Source organism: Scardinius erythrophthalmus (genome assembly GCF_964197995.2).
Source record: "Scardinius erythrophthalmus genome assembly, chromosome: 7".
In the NCBI taxonomy this organism is placed as follows: domain Eukaryota; kingdom Metazoa; phylum Chordata; class Actinopteri; order Cypriniformes; family Leuciscidae; genus Scardinius; species Scardinius erythrophthalmus.
This window is the reverse complement of record NC_138227.1, coordinates 11,573,628-11,594,645: the sequence shown is the minus strand read 5'-3', so window position 1 is coordinate 11,594,645 and position 21,018 is coordinate 11,573,628. Positions and strand designations below refer to the sequence as shown.

General features: G+C 36.8%; 1 protein-coding gene across 1 annotated transcript in view; it reads right to left on the bottom strand.

The window, feature by feature from the left end:
* gbe1b (glucan (1,4-alpha-), branching enzyme 1b) overlaps nt 1-14,172 on the bottom strand; it is a 136,380-nt gene extending 122,208 nt beyond the window's left edge. The window contains exon 1 of the mRNA XM_081371499.1: nt 13,874-14,172. Coding sequence (XP_081227625.1) covers nt 13,874-13,971 — 98 coding nt within the window. The 5' untranslated portion in view covers nt 13,972-14,172. The remainder of the gene's footprint in view (nt 1-13,873) is intronic.
* Between the last annotated feature and the right edge of the window lie 6,846 nt (nt 14,173-21,018).

The window sequence follows — 21,018 nt, the reverse complement described above, 5'->3', positions numbered from 1 at the left end:
CAGATATCACATTACAGTGTATACTTTTTCACTTAAAATATATTTTAATATATTTTGATACTTATTTATATATTCTTCATCTTTATAATATAATATAAAAGAATATAATATAATATAAAAAAAATGCCTTTTGGTAAAAATATTTCCATAAGACAATGGCATCATTGTCTTCATGAAAAATGTAATTTCATGAGACTCAGTCAACCAGTCCAAATGTCTTTCATTAATGCAGAACTTCACAGAAAGCTAGACCATTCTCTACACTCAGTGGAAAACCTGACTGATATTATTATTTTTGGAATAACGGTGTGCCAAGGTTACTGTTTACACACATTCGAGACCCTGGTATTACTGGGCTTGTCCCAAATGCCACCCTAAGCCCTTGCGGCTGTCCTTTGAGTTCACACTTTGGTGACGCCGCATAGACTGTCGGGTAATAATTCACTGTGAAGTGCACTGAGGTTGCATAGCAGCCACAAGGGAACGCTCATGAGCACCCTTCTGAAACCTAAAAATGGAAAATGGGTCATCTCATGGAATTAACAGACACGCACCAGTCGATGCATGTCCTCAAGTACACTCACTTAATAGGGCCCTATGATTTTCAGAATTTACAGTGTAATGTGGAATGTCACAGAATATGGTAACATTAGGATGAATAAATCAAAACTAGGGCTGCACTATTAGGCAAATTGTGATATGTACTACTCTATGAATCAGGTGGGTCTACTATACCTACTCAACCATGTTAGACGCTCATTATACTGTATAGATTCTCAAAAACACTGTATCGATATTTCTATATTTATTTACATCAAGATTCATGTCAGTTGCTTTGGGTTCGGTTTAAACCCGACCGCTAGCCTAGATGGCAGCACTATCTCAGAACGTAAACTGTGACGCGGAGAAGTGCAAGAGTGGATTGCTAGCATTAGCATTAGCAAACCAAACTCACAAGACTAGAATTATATAGAATATAGAATTATACCAGCTCCCGCCACCGTGTTCAGAGCTGAAGTGTAGACACATTTGGCTTCACACTACAAAGAAACCACTTAGGAGATTGGCAAGAGTCATGTTGTTTGAAAAATAAGCCATGCTAAAATACAATACTCGGAAAACACATTGAATCTAAGAGCTCACTTAATAACATCCCAATGCCATCCACGCTGCGGAGTGTTTAGCTAGAATATGTAAATGTATGCTGCACGCTTTCCTCAAAAACAACAAAAAGGACTGCGGTGAGAAAACAATTAAGAAAGCATTTGATCATAGAGATATTGATATGTTTGCACAAGCCATGCAAATCAGCATTCCAGTCACGTCACGTTCATTTATATAGCGCTTTATATAACAGATTGCTTTAAACCAAGCAACTTTTACAGTATTAAATATAAAGTGGACTATGAATGTTGTGTAATATCAAACTCTGAACCTTAAAGCAGGATCCAAGAATTTATAATAGCAAAGAATTCTGCAAGCACTTTATTTTTTGTGCAATCTAAGCAAAAATACTAGAGATATGCAAATGCAGATCCCACTGTTTTGATTCAATATTTTTTTGCTTGGGTTTTATGCATATGGTGGTGGGTTCTTTATGAGTTTTTTTATTTTTGTTAGATCTTCCTAAAAAAAAAAACAAGAAATATCGCAATCTGTCGCCTTTCTTACAGAATGGCAATGTATCGTATCAAACTGTATTGTGATACATATCGTATCACCAGATTCTACTTCCTCATCCATTCATGGTATTCATTTAGCAGTTGTTAGCTACTCCTGTCTATCTTATGTTAATAACATTCGCTTGATGATACAGTTTGAGGCTCTACAAGGTAACAATATCTCACAAATCCTAAAGATTGGTCAGAAGACAAACTCCTTCCAATTAATATAATTTTTATTTATTGCATTTTTTATTTTATTTTTTGCTAAGGTGTGTCCTTGGCTGGTGGCCCATAATTTGGGAAGGAATCATCTGACAAGTTCACTCACCTTAACATCCCCCTGTGGTGAAAATGAAGCTTTTAATGTTGTTTATATGTCTATGTGGTGTTTTTAATATGCTTTAAGACAAACCATGTACAAATTCATAAGTCAACACCATTGCTGAAAATGTTCTCCTTAAAACTGCAGTGAACCAAAGACAGTCTCAAAAATGCAGTTTGAAATCGCGGGTGTTTCTGACGTCACAAACTACCTTATCTCTGAGCTGGTGTGAGTGAGTGGAGGCGGGGCTAATTTAAATATTCATAGAACCGGGTTTACTAAATGAGGCAAGGGTATAGAGCTACATTCAAGCTAATTTAAGGCATGAAGAATTTTTTTTCAATGATAAAACATTTAAATATGTCATTTTGGTGATCAAAGATGAGTTTTAAGGGATAAAAGTATTGAATACAGGGGGACTACAGAAAGCTATTCAAACAGATTTTAACAAAAAAACAAACAGCCGTAAAAAAAAAAAAAAAGAGTCCAAGACAAATTAGCTCTACACAGAAAGAAATATTGCAAAATCAAAAATCTCTCACTTCAAGACATAAAAGAAGGCTTTTGTTCTACTTTGTGCACCAACGGTTCATAATCTAAAAAAAAAATATTTAAGAAGTTCCACACCACAACTTTTCTGAAGCTCCGAAAGCAAGTGATCAGGGCAACACATATCAATCCCAGTTTGAAGTTTACCAAGTCTTTTTAGTCATCTGAATTCCTGACACTTCATTCCCTCTGGTGATGCACAGCGTGATTCAGAGCTGCCCGCAAGACCTTGTTGATTTTGACACTTGCATTCATAAGAAACACTCCTGTTGCTCAGGGGCCTCTTGACGCTGGGTTTGATCAAGAGCCGAGCAGCTATTGCGCTGGCACCCGCCTATATACAATTATATATGGGGAGGAGAGGGGATTTCAGGGGCCAGACAGGTGTGTGAGGCTCGCCCGGGGCTCCTCGGAGTCCGCAAAAGCTGCGCTGCTGCTGGAATGGGCTGTGACACACAGATGTGTGTTCAGCAAGATCCAGTCACCTCATAAACATGCAACGAAAAAACACTTATTCTACAAAAAACAACATACTACTGAGGTGAAGGGAAATTCGAGGTTCTAAGGGCAAGAAACATGTGAAATCTGTATACAAACATCAAAGTGTCTGAGAAAGAAAAGTATATGAAGAAAGGAAAGCATGATAAACACACACTGATCATGAACGATTGAAAAAAAGCACAGAATGTCAACAATTTCTGAGCATTTTTGAATGCATTATAATATTAGAGTACATAATATTATTCAAAATCTATAATATATTATTCAAAATGCATGTACTACTCAGAATTAAAACTAAAACCATATTAAAAAATATAAAAAATAAATCAGGGCTCGGCATTGACAAATTTCACGATTTGATTAAACTTAGATGCCTTTTGGGATTTGGGCTTGCGATTCAATTTCGATTTGATTCAATTCTATTCAATGGCCCTGTCCTAAATGGCACACTTGGTAAAACTTTATTTTACAATGTCCTTGTTGCATATTACCAAAGTAATAACAGTAAATTATGCATAATTACATGCAATTAACCCTCAACCAAATCCTAATCCTACCCTAACCCTATAGTAAGTACATGTAGTTAATTAATACTACTCAGTACTTAAATATCTAATTACACTGTAACAATGACACCTTAAAAAAAAGTGTAACCGCACACTTCATATGCACTTTCGGTCTTGTGGACTTATAATGGCTGGCGCGTGTCCATTAAGTCCATGAGACCATAGTGTGTCCCATTTGTCATTTTAGGCCCCCTTTGCGGTCGATATGCACCCTCAATGCACACTTTTGTCAAGCCCACACTGCAGCAGACTTACCCGACAGTCAAAGCGGCATTACGTTACAAAAGTGCAGACTCGTAGGAAAAACTGAGGGTGCCATTTGGGACAGGGCCAATATTGATTATTTGGGGCACTTACATTTAAAGTACACACTTGTATAATAACTTCATAATACGTTTTTAAATGACAATATGTTTTTACTTGTTTTTATTTATTGATCTCAACATTATACACACTCTACGTGCACTTAGACTTGAAAAAGCCCCACCCACAGGTTGACTTTGAAAATGATAACGAAAACTGTGAAATAAAAGAGGACATAAAATGAAAACTAAACTTTACATTTCCTACGATTCACTCAATTCCCAAAGGATGAATTCAAATCCCGCCCAACATTTTTCTCTTTCCAGAAGCCGTTTTGGATATACGTCACAATAAGACTATCACAACTTCTGTTTCATGACAACTTTAAGGTAAAACTAAAACTGAAATAAAAATAAACTTTAATAGAAATATTGAAAAAAATACTAAAACTAAAATAAAAAAATAAAAAATAAACTAAAAACTAGGCTAAATGAAATAAATAATTGTGAAATAACAGTTTTGATGACACTTTTCTTTTTATAAATGCATTATATTTGTATATAAAAATATATATATAACATATAATAACATAACTTAGATATATATATAATATAAACAAGCTCCGCTCTCTATTTTTCTCATTCAATTTTCAGTTTCACTCTGAAATACATCACAATAATAGTAAAAAATGTCAAATCGATGTAAATAGTGCATCACAATAGAAACCTATCAAATGTGTAAATTTTGTGTTCTTTCTGGAGTTTGCATCATCTCATTATGGGAAATTTGCTAAACTAAATATTTATGAGAGATCAGGTGAAAAACAGCGTCTGCAGGCTGTTTACCCATGCTGATTACTGATATTCAGGGCAACGTGTAAATGATTAGCCTTTGCTAGCCTTCTGTTCACCGTATTAGAGTGTTTGTTTATCAGAGCACGACCCTTTGCAATCCGTCTGAGCTCAATAAGAGGGTTTCACCACCAAAAACCAATAAAACAAAGTTCATCTTACTTCCAAATCACTTCACTACTATGGAGAGAGAATTGTGTCTTTTTTACATGCAAGAAAATAAATGATCTGAGAGAGAAAAAAAAGTTTGAGAGAAAAAGTTATTACACTGATAGCAAAAAAGCATTTTATGAGAGAAAAAAAAAATATTTGAGAGAAAAAGTTTTCATACCAATAGCAAAAAATAATAATATTTAAGACTAAAAAAAGTTTTGAAAGTATTTTCTCAGAACAAAAAAAATATAAATTAGAATTTTTTTTTAATTATTTCTGAGAAAAAAAATCTCTCAAAATACTTTGAAAAAAACTCTCATATATATATTTTTTGCTATCAGTGTGAAAACATTTTCTTAAAAAAAAGGGGTTTTTCTCAAAACGCTTTTCTTTGCTCTGTCAGGATTCTGCTTTGACTGTGAGAATTGTGTCATGGGCGGGGCCACGTTCCTATTGGCCAGTCGGGTGAGCATCTTGTCTTGGGAGTCGAACTGAATCATTATACCATTGTTCGGTTCACCGGCATAGATGCCGCCTCTGCCTTAGTAGTTGAGCACGGACACTCCAATGTTTGGGTAAGATGATTCATGGTGATCTTAGATCACGGACGTATTGCCTGCGATAATTAATGCGATATTGCTCAGCTTGTCAGTGAACTACGACTCTGTGTTAATGCCGCTTCATCTGAAAGCAGGAGATGGCGATTTACTACTAATCAAGGAACCGGCTTTACTGACGAGATGCCCATAACAATGTCATCCGATATATCGCCCAGGCCCAGCCCTAGTTCATCATATACAACCTCCTGCACAGTTTTACTCGGACTCAGAATAAACTATTTTGTTTTAAGGTCAATATGATACATTTCCTGTTTGAACCTATAACTTAACTATAACCTAAAATGATTTTTATTCATGTGTTGTTTAGCATCTGTATCTCAGATGCTATTGAGCACTATTGTTGTGCCTGAACGGTTCATTGAACGATAGTTCATGAACTCGTTCATATTTTGGGTGAACGTGAACTGAAAGTAGCATACTGTATTACTGCCTGATGAACGTTATTGTAAGCTCGTTCATTCTGGTGTCTGTGAACGTCACGCTCTCTCAGTTTAACTTCGTTCAACAAAGTGCCAGATTTCTATAGAGCTTTCCAGGCGAAACCCCGGCATAACGGTCCTTGCTCGGTTCCGGGCGACGGGTTCCGCCAAGAGTGACTATGTGAGTCAGAGTGAGTGCAACGGATTGTGTGTGTGTGTGTGTGTGTGTGTGTGCGTGCGTGCGAGAGCAATTGTGTGTGTGCGAGTGAGCGATTGTGTGTGCGCGAGTGAGTGTGCGAGCTACAGTGTGTGTGTGTGTGTGTGTGTGTGTGTGTGTGTGTGTGTGTGCGCGCGCGCGCGCGATTGAGTGAGCGAGCGAGCACAGTAAGTGTCTGTGTGTATTTGAGTGAGTGCGTGTGTGTGCGTGAGACGGCTCGCGGTGACTGGTCGGAAAGCAACGTGTAGTCTGACATATTTCTTGTCCATCCACGACATGACAAGATTTTTAGGAGTCAAAATCGTGTAATCTGTGTAATCTGACACCGTGACTATCGTAACAGACACAAAATTCTTGTAATCTGAACCAGGCGTATGATCACCGTGAATCATCTTACCCAAACATTGGAGTGTCCGTGCTCAACTACTAAGGCAGAGGCGGCATCTATGCCGGTGAACCGAACAATGGTATAATGATTCAGTTCGACTCCCAAGACAAGACGATGCTCACCCGACTGGCCAATAGGATCGTGGCCCCGCCCATGACACAATTCTCACAGTCAAAGCAGAATCCTGACACGAGAGCAAGAAATTGCATCGAGAGCAAAGAAAAGCGTTTTGAGAAAACCCCCTTTTTTTTAAGAAAATGTTTTCACACTGATAGCAAAAAATATATATATGAGAGTTTTTTTCAAAGTATTTTGAGAGAGATTTTTTTTCTCAGAAATAATTAAAAAAAAATTCAAATTTATATTTTTTTTGTTCTGAGAAAATACTTTCTCTCAAAACTTTTTTTAGTCTCAAATATTATTATTTTTTGCTATTGGTATGAAAACTTTTTCTCTCAAATATTTTTTTTTTCTCTCATAAAATGCTTTTTTGCTATCAGTGTAATAACTTTTTCTCTCAAACTTTTTTTTCTCTCTCAGATCATTTATTTTCTTGCATGTAAAAAAGACACAATTCTCTCTCCATAACTTCCACCTAATGTTGATTCAGTTACTACAAGAAAATGTATTGCTTACATTAGTTAGGAGATCTAGTGGACCTTCATCACTGCTGTAGCATAACAAACTCAGTGCACAACATATGGAGCTGTGCTGCATATGACAGTGATGCAAGGTCGAATCTGGCTTGCAACATTTTAAAACACTATTTAATTTAAATAAATAAAAACAGCTGTAGATGTTTCTCCTAAACATAAAAAAAATCATTTTTGTGTACATTCAAATAAATTAAGACAAAAAAAAAAAAAAAAAAAATTAAATAAATTAAAATTAGTTTTGAAATAATTCAATGAGCAATTATTGGAAACATTAATAGCAATTGGCAAATGTGAGTACTGTTTGATGATACGCTCTTGATATCTCCTCTGAAATGCAAGAGGAGACATGAGATTACTGGAGTCTGGATTTATGGTGAAATATCTAAGTATAGAATTCACATAAAGGAACAAATACGCTTTGGTAAATCATAATTATGACATAAGAAAAATCAAAATTGACAGTCAATTGTTTAAAGTCAAATTTATTTTCATAATTAGTAACTTTGTTAACTTTAACTTTATTTCAACTTTGTATGTCATAAGTAAGACTTTTTATCTCATAATTTTTACTTTTTATATCAATTTTGAATTTGTAAATTTCAACTTTGTCAAAATTGACTATAATTTCAATGTATCTCATAATATTGACATTTTCTCATAATTTTGACTTAGTTGAACCTTGTCTCATAGTTTTATCTCATAGTTTTGTCTCATAGTTTTATCATAGTTTTAACTTTTTATCTCATATTTTCGACTTTTTGTCATAATTATCACTTTTTATGTCACAATTATGATTTACCAAAGCATTTTTTCATAAATGGGTTTCGATAAAGAAGTAAAAGGCTTATGCAAAGTTCTCAAATAGCTCTCTATAATTATCACTGCAATCTAGGAGATACAATTGAGATATTTAAGAGTTCTCATTTGCAATTGCCCATTCCTATGGGCTCTCTCATCCAGAGCAAATGAAAGTAGCACAGAAATATGATATGTTATTAACCTTCATTTCAAAAGAGTTTTACGGAACACGCTAAGAAGAGTATAGTCTCCATAATAATCTTATTTCTTACATCCCATGTGGTTTTTCTGAGTCAATCCGTGACACACATTTCACACAACATTATTCCACTTTCGAAACCAGTTCCGCAGAGAGGGGTAAAATTAGAAACCATGTACTATGTTTTCAGATACCTCGATGGCTACCCCTCAAGACTTCGGTGTTAATTAAAACGATAATGAAGAACTCCATTTCACTTGTCAGTGGTCTCTGTGGCACTAATGAATGGAGAATGTTGAGTCATAAATATGCAGACTGTGCCATGCACACTTAATGTGTGCAACAATGCAATTAGGTATTGTTATCATTATAATAAAAATGTAAAGACGGTGCCATAGGACCCTGTATATACCATGCATTAAAGTGACGAGTGGTGAGCAAACGGTTGCTGACAGTGGCACTCTCTGGATTGCTATTAAGTGTCATCTAATTGGTACAGAACACTCAAAGTCTCCCGGCATAAGCAATCAGAATCCGGAGTACCAATTGTGCATCAATATAACACTGTTAAACTGTAACTATAATTATGAGTGACATTTTAATTAGAAATTCAAGGTGGTCACCTCAAGTCATCCATCACTTTCCTGTAGGTCTTTACGTATTAATACGTGCAGCTAATAATATTTATCTTTCCATTCATTTTAAAGGGGTGGTTGATTATGATTTCACTTTTTTAACTTTAGTTAGCGTGTAATGTTGCTGTTTGAGCATAAACAACATCTGCAAAGCTACAACGCTCAAAGTTCAAAGCAAAGGGAGAAATTTGCTTTTAAAGTAATTGCTTTTTAAGGGCTACAACAAACAGCTGGGACTACACGAAATTCCTCCAGGGTTAGTGACATCACCAACCCTAGAATTTACATAAACCCCGCCCCCTGAACACGATTTATAGATTATCAAGACAGAATATGCTAATCAATGACTAGAAGATAACTACACATCAGCTACATAAATCCATCAACTAACCATTCAGAAATGTCCTGTTGCATTCTACATGTTGTCACCTCTTCTTGAGTCTCTCCATCATTGTCTGAATCCGGTTTGAACATAAAAGGCTGAAAGTTTTTGAAATTTTCAGTGCATGTCTGTGTGAGCTCAAACTCTAGAAGCTCCGCCCCCTGTGCCGGGAGCAGCAGCTCATTTGCATTTAAAGGAACAGACACAAAACGGTGCGTTTTTGCTCACCCTCAAAAAGTGACAACTTTAACATGCTATATACAAATATCTGTGGGTTATTTTGAGCTAAAGCTACACATACACACTCTAGGGACATCAAATACTTATTTCACATCTTGTGAAAAGGGCATTATATCACTTCTTTAAGCATCCTTGTATGGCTATAAATGGAATAGCAGCTTAATGCATAGTAAGTGGTACTGAATACAGCTGATGCAAAAAAAACAAAAATCAAAATGGTACGCAAGACCATACAATGTTGTGCCAATGTTGGGAGAATCCAATGGGAACATTAACCCTTGCCATGTAACAGAGGCCAATAATAAATGCCATCAGATGCCATTTAAATTCTTTCCACCAACTGCATGCACAGGATTGCGGGATGGGATATCATATCATATCATATCGTATCATATATGTGGGATACATCTACAGTATGCTGCCTGAAAGCATCTTAAATGACAGGATGTAACATAAATATTAGATTTTAAAATTAAATGTATGCCATATACAGAAAATCTGCATACCTAACAGCAGTGGTGGACAGTAACTATAATAATTCATTAAATATATCAATATAGCGCTTTACTCTGCACTTTACATATGGAAGGGGGGAAGCTCCTCAACCACCACCAATGTGCAGCATCAACCTGGATGATGCGACGGCAGCCATATTGTGCCAGAACGCCCACAACGCACACACCAGCTTATTAGTGGAGAGGAGACGGAGTGATGAAGCCAATCAATATTTATGGGGATTATTTAGAAGGCCATGATGATGGACAGAGGCCAGTGGGCAAATTTGGTCAGGATGCTGGGGGTTACACACTTAGGCCTACTCTTTTTCGAGGGACATTCTGGAATTTTTAATGGCCACAGAGAGTCAGGACCTCAGTTTAACTACTCATCCAAAGGACTGTGCCTTTTGACAGTATAGTGTATAATATAGAACTGGGTAGGTTTAAAAAAAAAAAAAAAAAAAAAAAACATAACATAACATAACATTAAAATAACGCAAATTAAAGCCCATGCATCTTCCCTGCTGCCATAGCAGTTTAAAATGATATAAAACTAGTATGTTTGCAACTTTGCATAGAGTTGTTCCTGCGATGGAGGATGAACTGGTAACCGGCGCCGCCTGGTCCTTCAGTTAATGTTACATCGCTTTTGTCGCCTTCCTCCTCAGTGCCGACTGTTTCGGTCGTAACTTCAGTTTCTGCAATTGGTCTTTTGAAATGATGGCTAATAGGCTTCATACTTTAACTTTATATATGTTGCGTATCTATCTCACTGCATGTTTACTTGACTTCTTTTCTTTTTTATTAAAGGTGCTAGTAACGTCTAGAAGGCGCATTTGTGTGGATTACGTGATTGTTCTTTTTTTCAACAGACAACACTGGTTCAGCACAGTGACAGCGTCGTTGTTTAAAAAAACTTTGTTAAAAACTACATTTTACAGTTACACATATCTATTTTTAGTCGATGCGAGTGAAATGCTCGTACTGTCGAGCCCTGATTTAAACTTTTTACTTCAAAATAAACACTTTTACTACACAAACCTAAAAACATGAATGTGTCCACAAGTCCCTCATTAACAAATAGACACAAAAAAAACTTTGATATTCAATATAATACAAGGTCATAGATCACTATTCACCAGAAGACACAAAATTAGATCAATTAAAGGCCAGGTAGTAGCCTGGCTAATGTCAGACCTCTTTCTCATTGAGACGTGGTCTGGGAACCATATGTTAATTTTCTCGTATTTGAGGCGTGGTTTACGAATGCCCAGAGCCGTTTATTGGGCGCTACGAATGTCTATCAAACGATGGCTGAAGAAGACAAAACTACTTAGAACACTATCTTAGGCTGCACTGAAAGGTAACTTCGCGTCTGCTGCCATGTTGGATCCATAGATATAAACAAACTGCTTCGGTGTGTCGCATAGACGTCGTCATCGCCTTGCTGCTCCCTCCCCATTCTGTGATTGGTTCCCTCGCTGAGGCGAAAATCTGGTCCATGGTATCCAGGCTGCCTAGCAGCGTGAATAAAATCGCGCTGCGCTCAAGGCAGCATGGGGAAACCCAGGCTAGCCGGGTAGGTGATTTGTTCCAGAAACCATTTTTGTTATGCTGGTTTAGCAATCACAAAGTAAAGTGGTCTAATGTATTCATATGTATAGGCCTATATACTGTAGGCTATCATCTGTGGAAGGTGTAGGACCCTAAAACGTTCATCCAATCATTGCCCTCATTCCGGGGGCAACAACACAATGTCCTACCTGCCTGACAACGTATATATTTTCATACTGTACCTCCGCTCCGCACACCCTGCACACGTAGACATCACACATCATCAGCGAGTTTCATGCAATGCAGAGTTAGACAGACGTCAGTCACAGAGCGCCACAACCGAAACAGCAGCCACCTTTTACAGTACCTCCTGAACCAAAACAACAAGCTTATGCTGCATTCATTCTGTGGCAACTGTAATTTGAAAGAAATGAAAATCCATGACGTTATAGCCTATTGGAGCGGTTCGTGACTCGAATTTATGTGTTTTCTATGGCAACACCCCAATGGCACTACTTTAGGCCTCAGGTACGCTACTAAACTGACAAATACATGCAAAAATGTGTCAAAATGTCCATCTTGGGGACTTTTTGACTTAAACGTTATGTCTTCAGTGAACATAAACACCTGGGAAAGAAATCAAATGCTTGTCAGTGTATTAGGTCTTAAAGTGACAGCAGCATAATAAACCCACTGCTCTCTCTGTCATTTAAAGCTACACTGTGTAAGATTTTCTCCCATCTAGCGGTGAAATTGTATATGACTACCAACTGAATATTACTTTCGAGCCCCTCCCATTTCGAGGGCATTTTAACTCCTACACTGGCCGTATTATTCCAAGATTAACATGGCTTCCAGTTCGAGTTCGTCCATGAGTGTTCCTTCAAGTGATGAGGTTACTTTAGAAAACTATTACAAATTGCATTTAGATATTAAGTCAGTTAACTGAATAATAGTTTTACGTTTCAGTTATTTTGGTACCATTTCATTGCTAACATCAGCTATCAGATTCCCAAACGAATGCAAGCTAATCTGAGTAAAGTATCAGTGCTATCGTTATTCTGTATATTGTATGAGATTAATAGTGCAAGGCAATGTTTACAGCGTAGGCTACATAATTTTCTCACAGTGCCACTGAGTGTAAAAGCGCAAAAGGCGAAGCTTGAATTTCCAGGTATGTCCCTCTTTGGCTAATGTATTTTCAAGATCATGGCTGCCGCCATTCGAGCGACTCACTCGTATGTATTCTGAATGGCAGATTCTACGCTTACGAGAATACTTGATTAGTTGGTGGAAGTAATTGAATTTAAATGAGCACATATCATTTTGAAAGTGTTTTTTGCTAAGAATCAAATAAAAAAATGACACAGTGTAGCTTTAATGTTAATCAAAAAAAAAAATTAAAGAATCATTCAATAATCTTCACTGAATAACATTAGTAACTTTAATAAGAATCAATGTATATTTAATTCATACAGTAAAGACTGTGCAGTTTTGTTTATTTTATTTTTTACATTTGATTAGTTTATTCAATGTCTGTATGTATAGTAGGCTTTTATTAGTAGCAGGCTAAATTGTTCATTTCATTCATTATCTTTTTTTCTGTTGTATTTGTCCTATTTTTTTTTTTGTGTGTGTGTGTGTGTGTGTGTGTGTGTGTGTGTGTGTGTGTATTACTGAAAGTTTCAACTCACCGTTGTTGATTGACAGTGAAACTGCTCTGACAGAACAGATTAAGGGTTTGAGGATCATTTCTGGGTTTTTATTAGGAGGTGTCCATTTTACCCCAATCTACCCTAAGTGTCTGCATAATCTATAATCTTCCTTATTGACTAGTGCTGTCTACTTGAAAATTCATAATCATTCATAATGATGTCAGACTAAGCTGTAACCGGTTTAATATCATTATTAATATTGCCATTGTTGTTGCTGCTGTAGGCTACACTAGTGGATGTGTGGTGTAAGAGCATGAGAACAGTGTCAATTGTCAGCCCTGATTATGACGCACTTTTTAAATCACTAATAAATTACTGTCCTATACTGCCTTAAAGCATATTTGTGCTGGTCCTGGAGTTGAAACGTGTTCATTGCAAAGAAGTGGACTGTCATATACCTTCCATAAAGTAACCATCAGATGTCCATATTTATTCATTAGGGCACTCACAGCACTGACACATCCAGACAGCGAGCATACAGCAGCTGTCTCTTAATGGACACTACACTGATTTAATGTAACAATTCATAAGCACCGGGTGTGAAGGGCTTGACAGACAGACATGCGAGTCATTGTGCATTTGGGACGGGAAAAGGACCATTACCCAGCGACAAGATGCAAATAACTCTTAAAAGAGCGTTTTACCTCCTCTGGAAGTCCTTTTCAAAGGGTTTGAGGTAAGGGTCCATTTGCAGAAGAGACTTCAAGTGAAGAATTGTAACATTATCCTCTGAATCTGCCATGTTCGCGCCAGACCAGAGCAATCGAGCAGCGAGTCCTTCCTTTATTTAAAGTCAAAGCGCGAGATTGCCGCGTTCACTATGGAGCAATAAGCAGCGGTTTGTGTTGCACTGTCATTTGAGACACAGGTCATGTTTTTATGCCCTGCCCATATAAAAACGAGAGGATGTGGCTTCCTGCGCTCACTTTTCATGTTTGTTCTTAAATGACAGCGTGCATGGTGCTTTAAGAGGACTGCGGAAGCGTTCAGGCAGTGGATGATTTTGGGGAGGCGGGTAGTCTAATCTTTGAACTCTTTTGCCCTTGACAAAGTTCAACCCTCTTGCTTTATGACATGGACGGACCTTCTTCCGTCCACATCACTGTTATTGTAAATGTAAATGCATTATATATATATATATATATATATATATATATATATATATATATATATATATATATATATATATATATATATATATATATATATATATATATATATATATATAAGAATGAAAAAAAAATGGTTAGTGTGCATGAATATCCTATGGCCTACTACACTCCATCTAAAGCTATTTTAAGTAAAAAATAAAAAATAATAATAATATAAATAACATATTGCATTTAATGGGTTTATGTACATATTTTTTTAAGTTCACTTAAATAAAAGTTGTTGTATTTTTTAAAACCCTATACAGTAAATGTCAAAAATGGCATTAAACAAATATTTAAAATATACTGTTCTTCATGTTTCTCCATTAATTTGGATAATAATATATAATTGATAATAATATATAATATATAATGGATAATAATAATACACATTGTCTCAAAGCAGCTTTACAGAAAGTGCACTTCAGAAATGTACATAGAAAAATACAGTTAGTTAGTTAGTAAATATGTTTAGTTTTTTTTTATATCAAAGTAAAGGTTTGACGTAGAGGCTTTATAACAAGGGCAAGCACTTTTGGCCCCTTTCGTGGGGCCAGGTATTCAGTCATTATTGATCGTTTTATCCCTCAGCATACTGAATAATGTGCAATATGCTACATGTCTAGAACTCCACCATATGGTTTGGATAGTTTCAAGGTTAGATATAAAGATAAAGTGGGTATATTCATGTAAAATTCAAAGAGCGAGAAAAAGCAACAGATATTTCATCAGCGTATGGCCTTTCCACAGTAGGCAACAAAAAGTGGCATTTTTGCACCTATTTTAATGTCATTTTATCAAACACAAACCACAAAATGATTTGCTTTGTGTTGTTCTGCCTTTGAATCGATGTGTTATACAGTCTGCAAGAGTTCTGCAGTCACAAATGTGCCTGTTTACAGTTTGTAGGTTACCGTTCTTTGAACCTGGTTGTGCTCATAAAAACTGGATCAGATCAGAGGTTTTTGAAAAGCCAGAAATGAAAGTACACATCACAAATTAGAATAACTGAATAATATCATAAATGTTTTAAAGTGAGCGAAACAAACAAAAAAGCAAATAAAGATTTTCCAGCGATTCAGATTAGCCTAGCTTCTTTTCATTTAGTTTGACAAATTCAGTTTACTCAAACTTCATATCCTGTATTCAGTCTTATTTGCTATCCAGCTAATAATCTCTTTATACTCAATATTGCAACATAAGTGTTAAGAGGAAGATGGCATGGAAGTGAAACACATGCTTAGAAATGAATGTAACATTCAAGACTTCACTTGATCTCATATCTGCTCATATTTGATAATATTGAAACACTTTTCAAAGCCTGGACCCTCGGAGCACTTCTCTTTTAACTTTGGTTGCATCACATTTGATTTTGAAACAGTCCATATGATCAAATGCAGAAAAGTGTGTGGAGTTAAAACAGTATTAGACTCTCAGTAAGTGTGACTAACATCAAAGCTTTATCTTGTTTTCATTTGGTTTTAATCAATGTTCTTATTTTTAATCAAATTACAGAATTAACTGTGTCTTTGAAAACATTTTCATCTAGTTTACAGGGTGTTTTTCTTTTTTTTAAATGATTATTTTTTTGTGTAGAGGTGACATTCAGTGCAATGACATTCAAGCCACAGTTTCTTCTTTATATCTAGAATAAAAATGTCATATATACTAATCATATTTCAATTTTATTGGCATCAAAGGTCATTTAAACCTAAAGTGTATGCATTTACTGTAGATATCACAATGATAATATTCATGAAAATGGAAAATGAAAGTCAAGGTTGATATTATGAAAGAACAATATGTTTCTGCGAGTCAATGATTCTGAATTGATGAGACTCATTTTCAGCATGTGGAGGTTTAGATGAAAGTCAAGGATGCAGAATATGTTATAAATTTAGGTAAGATGCAAAAAAAAAAGAAAAAAAAAAAGGTTAGTGTTTTGATTCGTGGCCATTAGTTTTTGATTTATCAATTACTCAAGTCTAAGGCGGAGGAAAGCCCAGAAGAAATGTGCATAAACACTGTGATTCATTGGATGTTTACAGGCTCATGATCTTTAAAGAAACCATCGCAGTAAGAAAATCACAATGAATATCAGTACTATAATTTCTCTAATTCTCTTAATTTAGCATATTTCAGAATTTGATTGACACTGCGGACCTGAAAGAAAGTAACCTCGTAATCTTCCGCGCGCTTCGCTTCGATAATGAATGTGTTAATGCATTAAAATCTCTGATTTAATTAAACGTAATCGGTTGAACTTTCTGAAACTCTTCCTGACATTAATTTGTGTTGACGCACAGAAATGAAAAGATAATGTGAGAATGTTTTCGGTTATCTGGTGGAAGCTTTTTGTTTCTGGTGCATTAGAAACACAGCCAGCCAGTGAAAAGTTGCAGTTATTGATGAGAGGAGGGGTGGGACTGTCTGTGTAAACACTCTCTTATTGCTCAGGGCCATTGGAAAGAATAGTCATCGACATTCCAGCAAAGTACAGAAAAAAAAGAGAAGCTAGAGTGTTGCTTGTCCATGCAAAACCACAATGCTATGTTGTGGGGTTGCCAGGGAGTTGCTATGTGGTTGCTAAGGTGTTCTGGGTGATTTTAGCATGTTGTTATATGGTTCTAAGGTGTTCTTAGGGTGCGTCTCAATCAGCTCCCTAGTTCAGTCGTCAGGGCACTGATCAGGGAGTCGGCCATTTTTAAGGGATGTCTCAATTGTGAAATCCTTCCAGCGCCCTGAAACATTCAATCCCTAAAAAGTCCCACAATGCACAGTGAAAACCAGGATGTTCCCTTAAACGTGAACCATAAATAATGCGAGCCAACTCACGCGATAGACGTTTTTTAAAAACAAACCATTATTTAATATATTTCGGCATAAACATTGCCTGACATACACTGAACATTAAAATGTAGAATTAATTTACGGCTGTAATGTTGCAGGTCATCGTAATGTACCTTAAAAAACATACAAAAATTTGAATATCAGTTCTGCTTTAGTACAACGAGGATGTTGTCATGTCACCATCACTGTGTAGTGAGCCAGGGTCCTTACCAGGCCAGTGCCCGAATTAGTGTACATGATATACATATATAGTTAGACATGATTTAATACATTGCTTTACGGTTCTAAGCTGTTCTCAGTGTTTTTAGCATGTTGTTATAGGCAGTTTTATGAGTGTTCACTAAGACGTTGCTAGTTTTTAATATGTTGCTATACAGTTCTAATGTGTTTAGTGGTTACTAAGGTGTTCTCAGTGTTTTTAGAATGTTGTTAGGCAGTTTTATGAGTGTTCACTGAGACGTTGCTAGTTTTTAATATGTTGCTATACAGTTCTAATGTGTTTAGTGGTTACTAAGGTAGGGTGACCATATTTTAGTTTTCAGAAAACAGGACGGGGGCGTGGTTGATAGGCAGGGGCGTGGTTTGGGGAGGCGTGGTTAATGGGTGAATGCATCAAAAAATAGTTTTTTTTTGTATTTGACAAATGCATTCACAACCTATATGTTATTGTACTTTAATACATAAAGTAATATATCCTTTCCATAGGAACTATACTCTCATTCCTGCGTAATAATCAAGAAACTTTGCTGTTGATACCATGAGTCCAGCAGGCGTAATGATATGACGCAGCGCCTGAAATAGGTCTAATAGGTTAGACAAACTTAGTCCCGGTCACGTTGGAAGTTACCGAGCTGGGGACTATTTTCAGGCGCTGCATCATATCATTACGCCTGCTGGACTCATGGTACGGCAGCAAAGTTTCTATTACGCAGGAATGAGAGTATAGTTTCTAGCCATATCAGCCTAGAAAATCGCAACTTTACATTTTCTGTCGGTCTTACTGTAGTACACGATGTAACTACAGAAGAGTCAAGTTTTAAATAGGAAAAATATCGAAACTCTTTGGTCATTTTTTTGAGAGAGATGCTAATGGTCCTGTCCGATTCAATGATCTATGCTAAGCTATGCTAAAAGTGGTAAGTTCGGCTGAATGGATTAAAAAACGGTAAGACTCAACTGTTTGTAAAATGAGCCTATTTCCAAAAAAAGTGGAGTATCCCTTTAAATAGGGCACATTTTGAGGGGACAGCCATTTGTAGTGGTGTCCGAAACCATAGATGATATTGAGTGCACTCATTCAATCCCACAATGCACCTCAATGTATGCTACCGATGTATGCTCAACGGCTAGAGAATACCCATAATGCACTGTGAGGGTCATATCGAATGAATTCCCGCGTCTCGCCAGAAGATGGCGCCGCAGCTGAATCATCCATCCATCCATCCATCCATTTTCCAAACCGCTGGTCCAATGTGGCTACAGCATAATATCATACAGGTATAAATTCCTTTTTTACTTGATTATTAAATTGTTTAATTAAGGTTCATAATTGGAGCTGCCAGTTTGCCAAGTTTCAAATGATTATTAAACAGCCAGTACAAATTATGCAAAAGCGGCGCACTCAGTGTCTGAATACAATTGGGCTTTGTTCCAATTTGCCCTCTATATTTTCTTATTCCTTACTCCACTAATATAGTCCACTTGAAGGAGTGAATGAAAACGTGTGAGTGAATTCTTCCTGCACCCACAATCCTTTGCACACACTCCAATTCACCGAAAAGAATTAGCCGAAAATGAATCGGCACTGAGCTTGTCCAATTTCAATACATAATGCAAGACAAAAAAAAAAAAGAAGGATTTTAAAGATATTTTCTATATTGTTTTGTTGTAAATTAAACAAATGTAAACCACTGGGAGAACACAGATGGTGTCATTACCTGTACGGCATTAATATAAAGGCAGTTAAAATAAAGGGTTAAAGAATTTTTAATGATAATTTTAATAGTATTTTTGTATTGTGACCGCAAGGGTGGGAACGTGTGACGTAGCCATGCGCACTTACTAGACCGTCTCATATAGCGTTCAATTGCTGAGGAGGACTCTAGCCTTACAAGCCTCTGAAAGAGTGGCCTATAGGACACAGTCTCACAAGGATGAAGTCTTCCACTTGGGAAGCACCCGTAGCATTTTCTGAGTGCGCTAGGAGCTAGCCAGTTTTTATCTTGTTGCTATTCGGTTCTAAGATGTTGTCAGTGGTTTTAATCCTTCAAAGTAAAGTAAGTAAAGTAAGTTTTTTCCCGTTTTATTATCCACCAAAAAAAAAAATATCGGCTTAGAAAAGTAATGACATACCTCTCCTCAATAACTACAACCAACAGGCTTGTTTTATCATCACCACTAATAACAAGTTCGTATTTCGCATTCTGTCTTTAAGCAGACTCACTTAAAAACAGCTCATCACATTTAGCCTTATGCTACTTTCACCAAGAGTGACACTGTGCCTCCGATATGCACTAAAGCACACACTCTCTGATCATGCGAAATCACATAATAATATGCCCACATTTATACTTTACATACATCAATATGCTAGGAATTGCACACCAGTTACATGTCAAAAGCAAGAATAATTACCACTTAAGAAACATATACTGTATATTTGCTTTGTGTATTTGAATTAAATAATAGTATTTTTAGCATGCTAACATTATAGCATATTCAATTAGCACAAGAATCACATGTTAAATAAAGGAGGTTTGATCTGAAATGCCCTCAAAGCCAAATAAAGATGTTTGTGGAAACCAAAGTGGTGAACTGTTCTCTAAAAACTTGTTTTTTACTGAAAATACTTTGACCTCTGACTGAAATCTGTCTGATCGCCACGTGAACCTGTAGTGACCGTTCTTCCCTTCACAGAGTTCATGGACAGGACTCAGTAGAGCCCTCTGTCGGTGGTTTCTGGAACTAATCCTACAAAATCAGATCCTCATCACCTTCAAAAGGCTTTTATCTGCATTTGAACCTGCATTTCAGTTTAGTTCATAAACAGGTTTAAAAACTACAGTCCATAAAATAAAAGCTAAAGTGTGTAAAGTAGACTTAACATGAAACAACTACACAAGTTCAAACAATATGTCTCGGAGAGGCTATCAAAACTTTTTTTTGTGTGTGTCTGTGCCTCACACAGCAACAGCGGCTCAACCAATGGCGTGTGTTTAGGGTGGAGCTATCTTTTTGTCTGACCAATGGCAGATAAACAGTGTTTCCTGAACACGTTTGAAAACAATCATGTTTGCAATTCCGCTTTGTGCTGTTAGTGATTACTTCGCCTTTAAAAGACAATCTTTTTTTCATTATTAAAACCATTAAAGCCTTTAAATCCACTCAGCGGTCATACACTTGAGGCCCGCCTGACCGCATTCAGGTCCAGTGCCACAGTCAAGACTCCTTCAGGAGCCTGGTCCTCTGTCCTTGAAATGAAACCCATGTACCCTTGCTGCATGACAAGTATGACACCTTATAAGCTATGCAGAGCCATGGAGTCAGGGCCAGTGGCTGGGAAGTCACAGTGTTGATTTATGCCAGCATTTGGTGGCTGACTGAGCGTGACGCCTCCTGGTTTTCAGAGAGGGTGGAGAGACACCAGACGGCTGTTGACAATATCGCCGGAGTTACCCAGCATGCCATGTTACCCATGAATCCCTGGAGCATGAAACCCTGGCTGGACGAGAAGGATGGACTGCTTGATACTTGTTGACATTTAGGGCTAAAGCGGGTCACTCAAACCC